The 10907-nt window shown below is 49.9% G+C and overlaps 1 protein-coding gene across 1 annotated transcript in view; it reads right to left on the minus strand.

Annotated features, from left to right (window-relative positions):
• Positions 1-10907, minus strand: part of Disc1 (DISC1 scaffold protein) — a 129304-nt gene that overhangs the window by 49857 nt on the left and 68540 nt on the right. The window contains exon 8 of the mRNA XM_055617598.1: positions 8189-8377. Coding sequence (XP_055473573.1) covers positions 8189-8377 — 189 coding nt within the window. The remainder of the gene's footprint in view (positions 1-8188; positions 8378-10907) is intronic.

Below are 10907 nucleotides of genomic sequence, written 5' to 3' on the forward strand. Positions count from 1 at the left end.
GCCCACCACCCCACACCAGCCCCCCCCCCCCCACCCCCCCCCCCCCCCCCCCCCCCCCCCCCCCCCCCCCCCCCCCCCCCCACCCCCCCCCCCCCCCCGCCACCCCCCCCCCCCCCCCCCCCCCCCCCCCCCCCCCCCCCCCCCCCCCCCGCCCCCCCCCCCCCCCCCCCCCCCCCCCCCCCCCCCCCCCCCCCCCCCCGCCCCCCACCCCACACCAGCCCACCACCCCACACCAGCCCACCACCCCACACCAGCCCACCCCACACCAGCCCCTCCATCTCTGCAGGCCCCATAAGCTAATCTACTTTCCTGAAACCATCCCTTCCCATCCCCACCTCAAATTTCTCCATGGGGAATTAAACACAGTAACATTTCTACATGTTACATAAGTGACTTTCTAAGTGACACAGAAAACTATAGGGAGATCAGAAATATGGATGTCTTAATGTCAAACTCCTCTATCCACTGTCTAGGGACCTCATTATAGCTAACTTTACAGGCCTCAAACAATGTAATCAATGAAAAGACAGGAGGATTTAGCTTAGAAGCTTCTCTATCCGTACACCAGCTAAGGCATGTTCAAGTTTAGTCATAGCTTCAGTCAAAACTGCAGTCCAGGGTAGAAGCCTGTCTCCCCACGTATTTGTGCCCTAATACATTTCACAGCCACAGCCACAGCAGGTTTACAGCTGTAACGGAGCCTGCAAAACAAGATGACCTTTTTAATTGTCATGGCAAAGAACACAATTGCAAATGACATTGAAACACACCGCAAACTCATTATGTGAAGAGAGAATGGCTTCCACTTTGGGGCGCACTATGAATACTAATATCAGGGCTCTTGACAAAAAATAATGTGCTCTAAATTTTATATTGTATAAACCTCTTTAATACCAGAGAGAGTGTTGTTTATAGTCTGCGGACTTCTTCACAGCTGCCATTATGTATTCCATTAAACATGGCAGAACAGGATGAATAGTCACATTAGGGCAGGAATACTGATCACCCTTCCAGAATCAGGCCAGAGAGCAGGAAGACATGAGCTGCAAGTGTAGCTAAGAAGGATGGGGATGTGGACAAGGCTGTTCCTTACAGACTCCAGGGGTAGGAAAAGGCACAGAGGATGCTGTCAGCACTGGAAGCTGGGGTGTGATCAGGATGGAGACAGAAGGACACAAGAAGTGGTTGATGGAGGCCAAGGATGCAAAATACTCCAGAAGGTGAGGGAAGGGCCATGAAGGAGACAATGGAGGAAAAGAAAAGCAATGACCAGAGACGTCTTCCTGCAGCGTGGTCCATTCATGTCATGCCTGTGTCCACAGAGAAGGAAGCCTATTCAGCCCCACGCTGAACAGCCTTTGCATCTGGGCATAGGTGGGAAGCTGCTGGACCCCTGCTTTGCCCATGGAAAAGCCCTTCACAGTTTCACAGGCTGTCCTGCCCTCCGGTCCTCAAAGAGAATTTTGGTCTACCATTTTCTGGACTCCCTCCTTCAGCTCCCAGGGCCACTTATGCAACAGCCCAGGAGATCACAGCACAATTTTGGGGAAAAAAAAATCCCATGGCTACAAAATGTTGCTTTACTGGCTGTAGTGAAATAAGAAGGAGATGATAACGGAAAAGGCAAGATCAGCGTTTACCGCCAGGAGACGCATGCATGTCTCCTCCCTGTGCTGTAAGAGTGGAAGGAGCACGAGAAAAGCCCTTGCTCCTTCACTGGGCTTCTGGCCATCACTCGCTTCTGCATCATCCTGCTTGTACCCAGCTGTGGTACTGAGGCTGAGGGATAAGCCTCCCATATTAGGAATCCAATCAGACAAAACAAAACCCCGTGTCAAGTGAAGCCTTAGATGCAAGCCTCTCCCTGTGCAGACACAGGGCACAACCTTCCTTGTCTCCATTTCCCTGTGTGTGAGACAGCCCACCCATCAGAGGCCCAGGGGTTAGATGTGTGTCCAGTACTGGCAATATGCCTGCTTCCCATGGGACGTGAAGAGAGAGGAGATGCTACTGAAAGGGATGATGACATGGCAGAGACCGTTCCTTTCCTAAGAACAAGTAAATCCACACTAGGTCTAATTCCTCTGTGCACAAGCAAGAGACCCAAGAAATGTAAACTGAGAACACTTTTAAACCTCTGAGAAGCTGGATAGGAGACAGTACAGATCAGGGTTGTCTCCAGCTAAATTCTAAAAACCATAATCGCTTTCCAATCCTGTTGTAAATATGAAACATAGTTTTGAAGCTGTTTGGTTGACTGACGTCAGTGACCCCAAAACTAGGCACACCTTGATCTCAGGGTTGGAAAAAAAAATCTCAAGCTAAGAGTGGCCAAAGAGTGTGAGGCATTTGCAGTATGTGCTACTAGAATGGACCTCTGCAGGCTCCCCAGCCCAGGCCATCCGGAATGTGGTTGCCCAGAGCAAGCTGTGAGACTGAAAATCTAAGACAGCCTGCAGCACAGAGCTGAGGCCGCCTCTAAACAAAGTGGCTGTCACAGAGCTGCACACTTCAATTTGCTATGCCACACACCAAAACTACCCTGCATTTCCACGGGGGACAACCAGGGAACACAGAACCAGGGAACACAGACCCAAGGAACATGCAGCTAGGGCATACAGAACCAAGCAATACAGAACAAGGGGACATGGAACCAGGGAACACACATCTAGGAACATAGAGGTAAAAAACAAGACTCATAGAACATGGAGGCAGAGAACTGACCCCGACTTGACAGTGAGGATCGACCATCACCATGCTTTGTTCATATCAATCACCTTCAGCCTCACCTAGTTTTGACTCTGTAGTCTTTGAGAAGTCCTTGCCTTTCTACATCTTTTCTTGCTTTTGTGTTCCTGGCTCCATGTTCCCTGGCTGTATGTTCCCTAATTCTATGTTCTCTGGTTCTGTGCTCCGGCTCCACGTTCCCTGGCTCTGTGTCCCTTGACTCCATGTTTTCTGATTCTGTATCCCCTGACTCCATGTCCTCTGGTTCTGTGTTCCTGGTTCCATGTTTCCTGACTCTGGGTTTCCTTGCTCCATGTTCCCTAACTCCATGTTCCCTGGATCCATGTTTCCTACCTCTATATTTCCTGAAAACTGTGCTGTTGAAGGAAAATGAAAGGGACCACAAATGAAATAGGGCTAAAACTAGAACATGGATCCAGAATATGGCACACACCTTTAATCTCAGCACCCAGGAGGCAGCAGCCAGTTGGTCTCTGAGTTCGAGGTCACCCTGGCCTACAGAGTGACTTCCAGGACAGCCAGGACTACACAGAGCAACTCTGTCTCTGAATAAAATAATAATTAAAAAAGAAAAAAAAAACCCTAGGACACAGTATGCCCCATGTGGGGTAAAGACTGTTTCAAGTAGGACTAACCAACTGAATCCAACTCACATGAAGGCTACACACAAGGAGAACTGAGGGAGTTTTAGGGAGCTCTAAGGCAGGTGGGCGCTGTGGTCTTTCTGGCTCTTTCAGGAAGCTCATCACATCTCATCCAAAGTCATTAGCTCGCGGCGCTAGCACTGTTCCCGTCTCTTTCATTTTTATTTATCTTCATCTTTGCCGTTAGTAGATGAATTTCCCAGGTTTCTGTTTCTTCCCACCCTTATCCTGAGAGAAGATGGATCTGACTCCTGTTCTTGATTCTATTGGAGGTTTCTTCTGAAGATGCTGGTCAGTGTGGAGGGGCAGGGTCTATATGCAGAGCATGTAAGTCAAGTCACAGGCTCTCTTAGTGAGATTCCACAGCAGCAAATGCAAAAACACCTCTGCGAGAGCTCCACCCTGGACAGCAGAGGAAGAAGAGCCCTCACCCCTCTAGTTCTGCATGCTCCTTCTGTTGGCTAATCCAAGCTCATAACTGAGGAGGAAACCCAAGCCAAATGCAGATCTTGTCCATATGGACAGCTGGTCGAGCCCAAACCATCAGTAGAAAACTGTCAAGTCCCAGTGCTTCTGTCATCTGATTTCCACCTCCCCAGTCCCCGAAGTGGGGCTAAGCAGGACACTGTGGACCAACAGCCCAGAAAGATGAAATCCTATTCTTTGGCCTTCTCCCTGGAAACTGTTTTATGAACCTGCTAATTCCCCCAGGGAGTCCCAAAGCCCAGCTGTAAACCCAGAGCTTCTCAGGCAGCCTGCAGAGCTAGGAGAAAGGCATTACCATGCTAATGATGTCCTATTTAAATTCTGGCCCTGATTACTCTGTGATGAAATCTCTTTCCTCCACACTGGTTTCTTTATATCTGAGTTCTAGTGTGAAATCAACAATGTTAATAAAGTACAATACATATTATCAAGTTATACACTGGAGATGGAGAAACAGCTGTATAAATCTTAAGGTTCACTTTTTCTGGAACAAAAACAAACTAAAATTGGTTACTGATTTTTTTTTCACCCCACTTTCCTTTATTTAAAAAATTGAAATGCATATTAATGAAAAGCTGCTGGTTAATTTCTGCAAGTGTTCAAGAAATGCAGGAGCCAATTTGCTTTTCATTTTACTCCACTGTACGAAACATTCCTCAGAATTCACATGTGTGACTTAAATCTCAGACCTAACATCTTTCTTCCCCTCCTCTCCACAGGAGTGTGTAACTGTAACAGAAGCCTCTTTGCCCTTGAGAATGTCATATTTCTGGCCCTTTCTTATCATCCCAACCTGAATACCCAACTCGGGGCTCAGGATGCAGCTTGGCTGGTAGAGTGCCTGCCTGGTATGCACAACACCCTGGGTTCAACTCCAGCATAGCACAAACTAGGTTATTAGGTGCCACACTCTTCTAACACCAGCCGAGGAAGTAGATGTGGGAAAATCAAGAGTTTAAGGTCATCCTCAACTACCTATCTGCTCAAGACAAGTCTTAACTACAGGAACCTACCTCAAAAGTAAAGCAAAACAGTAACTATCCAAACGGAACACTCCATCATCTTCAGGAAAGTCACCTTTGTCCCTGTTCTCATGATGCTGCAAAAAAGATCCAAGGTCTGCGCCCACAGTCCCAAACAAGGAAGAAAGAACAGACGCTTTACAGTATTCTCCTGTTCCCGAAAGCGAACAAGACTTGTGGCGTGAGGCCACTGGGCTGCGTCCTGAAATAACCCAGTAAGGAAGGCTTAGGGCAGCATCTGGTTCTCAGTGGATTCACAAGCTAGACAGGGACAGAGGGCACATCTCCATGGTGAGACAGGCCGGTCCGTCTCTGACGGCCAGCATAGGCACTTCCTGCCCCTAAGAGCTCTCTGTGTAAACAACACTGTTGATTGGCCCTTGGACCACAAAATGTTTGCTTTCCTCTACAGAAGAAAAAAAAAAAAAAGCCAGGACCCTCACGGGGCACTGGATGCCCAGGGTAAGGGCAGCTCCCACCACCCCTGCAGTTTACTCCTGCCGTGTGTCAAGGTCAAGTTCAGAACAATGTGACATCAGGGCGTCATCTGCAGGTTCCTACAGGGAGTGTGAAGGGACAGCTATGCTCTGTCTTTGTGCCCCCTGGCTGGATCCAGCACCTGCACATGAACCATCTCCTGAGGGCTCAGAAGAACTTCAGAACTGCTCATTCATGCCAACACTGCTTTCTCCACCCCTGTGACCCCTGTCGGAAATCAGGCTTTTCCTTTTAATGCTTTATATCAGGGTAGAGACACGGCCCTTAGTTAAAGTCCAGTCTCCAGAACCCACAGGGAAGCTGGGTGAGGTGACGCACACCTGGGCCCCAGGCCTGTGGCGGCCAGGACTGGGCCACCCCTGGGGCCTTCTGGACAGCCAGTCTAACCGCACTGGAGAGTTCCAAGCTAGGGAGGATCTCAAAGTAAAACAAAGTCAAAAGAGCCTGAGACACAACAGCCGTGGTCGGCATGCGTGCCCAAACATACGCCCGGGCAAACATGCTGCCTCAGTTTTACCGGAAGACATTTTGCCCACGGGCTGTGTAGGTGGCTCGGCAATTAAATCATCCACAGCTCTGACAACAGACCCGAATTCTGCTCTCGGCCTCTACGTCTGGTGGTTCAGCCTGAGACTTCAGCCCCAGGGAACCCAGGGGCCTCCTCTGGCTTCCGGGGCATTGTCCTTGCCATGTGCCCCCCCCCCAATACACACACATCTTTTTTATTATTATTTTTAAGACCTAGGAAACGGGTTTTTTATTTAAGACTAATGAGACTGTGGAACACCCGTATAGACCTGGATTTGCCTTTCTTGCTTCAGCACTTTTGACCTTGACCACAGAGCTCCCTCTGAATTGCTGACTCTGAAGATCCAAAAGCAGCTGAGCCAAGATTAACACCTGGTTTATTGCATTTCAGTGGGTGAAAGCTTCAATTTACTCGGGAATTTATTCTCTTCTCAGTTTAATTACGTGAATGTATGTGTGTACATGTGAGCGCAGTACCTGTCAGGAGAGGGTGTCGCGTCCCCTGGAGCCATACGACGTGAGAGCCAAGGAACAAACGCGGGTCCTCTGCAAGAGCAGTGTCCACTCTTGACCACTGGACCATCTCCCCGCCCCCAGAAACTCATTTTCTGTTTCTTTGTTACCTACATTCTTACCAACACCGGATTGTTAATTTGGGTGACCCAAATCCGAATTTCCCCAGACCAGTTAAAAATGAGCTTCAGCCTCGAGCACACGTGAGCAAACACACGGGGAGAGGGTGGCTGGCCCAGCATCACGCTAGCGGGAAGCACAAGGATCCTGCCACAGACCGTCTGCAGCTGGAGTTGTCCTGTGTAACAAACAACCCCCGTTCACTCGGTTACATTTTCATGACCATCTTGAAATTATTTAGTGAAGTAATATGATGAGATTCAAAACTACAGTGCTCTTCTGAAAAAGACATTAATGGCTTTCAAGAGCTCACACACTATTGAGATGAAACTACTGGGTTAGATTTGCTTGAATCTGTTTACATCTTCTTTGTTCTTAAATATAATCCATTCCCCCATTTTGTGTCAAAACTACGAAACGATTCAGTTTTTCTTATTCATAGAGTTGTTTTTAATCAACAGCACAGGGCTGCTGGAGAGCCGCCTGCTCAGGTCTTACGACAAAGCCAGCCTGCAGGGCCTGGGGAGCCTGGCGCCCCTCAGCGCTGACTCACGCACACTCCACACAGTCCTGGGCTGCACATTGGGCAAAGTAACCAAACATAAATAAAAGGTTTGGCCTGAAAGAGTGAAAGGAAACAGGGTGAGACAGCTCAGTGGGCAGAGGCTTGTGCAAGCTTGGTGAGCCATGTAGAGCGGAGGGAAAACTGACCTCTCACCTCTGTGAGACCAGTGCAAAATAACAATAAAATTCTTAAACTTTTTAAAGAAATTTAAGGGAGTAGGGGAGGCAGAGAGATAGCTCAGTGGTTGAGAACACCGGCTGCTCCTGCAGAGGACCTGAGCTCTGTTTCTAGCACCCATAACTATTACACCAGCTCCAGAGGGTCTGACGCCCTCTTCTGGCCTCCACAGGCACCACACTAACATGCACACACACACACACACAATTTAAAGTAAAAATTAAGTGTTTGTAAAAGAAAGTTAGAAGCGTTAAAGGGAATAGTGCTCAGCTCCGGCTGCTGAGCCTGCTGAGGCTTCATTGGCAGGATACAGTGTCACACATGGAAGGAACACTACATCACACAATCCACCAGAACTTTAAAACCTGATTTGTTCGTCCCAAAATGACAGGTCTGCCCTCTGCGGCTGGAGTCCAAATTCTCTATTTGGACTTTGGACACCGTCTTCCCTGACAACAGTTTGTGGACTATTCAGGTGGCTGTCAGAGCGCAGGGAAGATGGCGTGCTGTCCCTCCCTGCCATGCCGGCTCCAGTGTCACCTGTGTTCTTCCCATGACGAGAAAATCTAACCTCTGAGAACACCCTGACAACAGAGCCCCTTCTCAATCCCCCCAGTCAGCCTGGGGCCTGCTTCCCGGAAGAGCGAGGGAGACACCCTCAGCTCAGGGTGTGCACTGGTGTGTGTGTGTGTGCGTGCTCGTGTGTGAAGCTCCACAGCCCATCACGTCCATCAGCAAACGCAGAGCAGAAGATGGGAAAGGGCAGAGAAAGGGAAATTGTCCCATGCGGAGAGCAAAGCAAATGTCCTCCATGATCTGACTCTGTGAGTGTCCCAGCGAGGGGCTGGTCGGGTCAGCATGCGCCTGTCCTGAGCTGGGCTACTCACTGTGGGCGGCCTCCCGGAGCGCCAGGTCCTGCCGGCTCCTGACATAGTCCTCCTGGACGCTGCGCAGCCTTCTGATGTTCCTGGAGTTGAGTGCCAGCAGCCTGCCCAGGAGCGACTCCAGCCCTTCCCGCTCCGCCGACAGGGCCTGGACCTCCTCTGTGAGCTCCTTGGCTGTACAGAAGTGGCTTCCTGCAGCACAGGGTGAGAAAGGGGAGGAGAGGAGGTGTAGGGGTGTGTGTGTGTGTGTGTGTGTGTGTGTGTGTGTGTGTGTGTATTCTTTGAAAGTTTTGTGCATTTGCCCAACGATACTGGCCACAACCCTCCACCATTCCCCATTTGAGCTCCGCCAGTGCCTACACGTCTTCCTCCTAACCTCATGTCTCCTTACTAACAGCCCCTGATTGGAGTGCACATGAGTGTGGGGTCATCTGCCAGGGCATGAGCCAGGCAGCCATGTCCCCAAAGGAAAATGCCTCTCCCTCCCACAGCAGCCACAGGGTCCTTCCAGCGCCTCCCCCTTCCGCGCCAGGACTTTTTGTAAATGATGTGAGCACTGGAGACAACTGCCTCCTGCTGTCAGTCTCCTGGGCACACCTGGAAGGGATGCTGCCGGAAGCTTAGGGCCTCGGAAAATGGACAGCTGTGCAGGAGGACCAGGGAAAGCCCCAGGCACCACTGCACCCAAAGCTCAAATGTCCAAGGACTGACACAGCAAGCAGAGGAAAAGGCCCTGGCCTTGCAGTTAGACGGCAGCTAAATTAACTCCCCCCCATCAAAAATGCATGACCTATGTGACGGCTAATTTCAACACAGCTGAGAGGGGGAACCTCAGCGGAGGGATTGACTCCATTGGCCTGTGGTATGGCTACAGGTACTTTCTTGATTGTTAATTGATGGAGGCCGGCCTTGCCCACCAGGGGTGGTGCCATCCCTGGGCACGTGGTGCTCCGCCTACAAGAAAGGTGGCTGGGCATCAAGCCAGGAAGCAGCACTCCTCTGTGGTCTGCTTCCATTCCTGCCTCCAGGTTCCTGCCTGAGCTCCTGCACTGGCTCCCTTCAGTGTGACCCAGAAGCCAAATTACACCCCCCCCCAAAGCAAGCGGCTTTTGGTCAGTGTCCTCATCACAGCTTGAGTGACCCTAATTAAACCAACGTGAAAAATGAATGAGCACATTTGGCATAAATGCGCTGTGAAATACGATCGTAATTACACCTGAATGCAGGTGGCTGCAGGAGCCACAGGTGGCCGGGCGCGTGAGGGGAAAAGCACCAGATAAAATGTAGGCCAAGCGGAGTGCAGTGGGGAGCAGGGCCGGTGAAAGAACCAGCAGTGTGTCTGAACAGCAGCACCAGGCCACTGTGACACAGTTTCTCTGAAATAGAGTTTACAACACATCTTAGAACTAAAAGTATGTGGGGGATTTAAAGGCTCCTGTGCAGAGGTGGAAATGCTTTTGAAAACCTACTGAGAGGAAATAAGACTTAAATAATTGTGGAGATAAACGATAAGCATCCACTGGAAAACGTGGTACTCCTAGGATTGATGCATAGATTTAATACAATTCCTATCAAAATTTCATGAGGCCCGTTGGTAGAAATGAATTGGCACATTCTAAAATGTAAAAGAAAATGCAAAGGCCTAGATAAAGCGGAGCAATCAAACAGTCAGCATTTAAGGCCCCAGCAGTAGCATCCATAAATCAAGACAGAGTGCATATGGGAGCACGCAGGTGTTGGCGAATGGACCAGAAGTCCAGAGTGGGTGTGTCCTCGAAGAGCCAACTGAGTGCAAGGCAAATCTAAAAGAAAAAATTATTCCCCAATAGATTCTGGTTATCCATGAGGGGGCAATGTGAACTCTGTTATATACCTCAGACCATGTGCAAATTACATCACGGGTGAAGCAAGGGGCTCAACAAAGTTAAAGCGATGAAACTACAAGCAGGAGATAAGAAAGAGCAGCAGACTGGCCCTGGATCCGGCAGAGCTGTGCGGAGGACGCAGAGCAGGGCAGTAAAGAAAAGCCCTAATGAATGGGCTTCATCCGTGACAAGGCTCTTTCAGTTCCTCAAACCAGGACAGGCAGGAAAGCTGGGCATGGGCCTGTGACCCCAGCACTTGGAAGGGGGAGGCAGGAAGGTCAGGAGTTCAAGGCCAGCTTTGGCAACCCAGCAAGTTTTCAGCCAGCCTGGACTACATACAACTGTCAAGAGAAAAGAAAATAGGGAAGAAAAGGGGGAGGGTGGGTAAGGGGAAGCAAAGGAGGGAGAGAAAGGAGAGGTAAGGAGAGAAAGGAGAGGGAGAGAGAGAAAAGGGGGAGGGTGGGTAAGGAGAAGCAAAGGAGAGAGGGAGAGAAAGGAGGGAGAGAGAGTGGGGAGGAGAGGGAGGAGAGAAAGGAGGGAGAGAGTGGGGAGGAGAGGAGAGGGAAAGTCGAGTCAAACTGGGACAGATCGTTTGCTACAGATAGCTGACAAAGGATTCAGTTTTACAACTCAACAATTAACAGAAATAACAGCATTAAATGCGAACAAAGACTCACCAGGCCTTTTTCAAAGGACTGTATGCAGATGGCCAACACACACAGACAATACTAGTCACTGGGAATGTAAATAAAGCCACAGAGCCCATTCCAACCCATTCAAATGGCACAAAGCGGCTAAACTGAAAATGGTCAACGTGTGTGTGTGTGTGTGTGTGTGTGTGTGTGTGTGTGTGTGTG

The sequence above is a fragment of the Psammomys obesus genome, unplaced genomic scaffold, assembly GCF_907164565.1.
Source record: "Psammomys obesus unplaced genomic scaffold, mPsaObe1.curated_primary_1811, whole genome shotgun sequence".
NCBI lineage: Eukaryota > Metazoa > Chordata > Mammalia > Rodentia > Muridae > Psammomys > Psammomys obesus.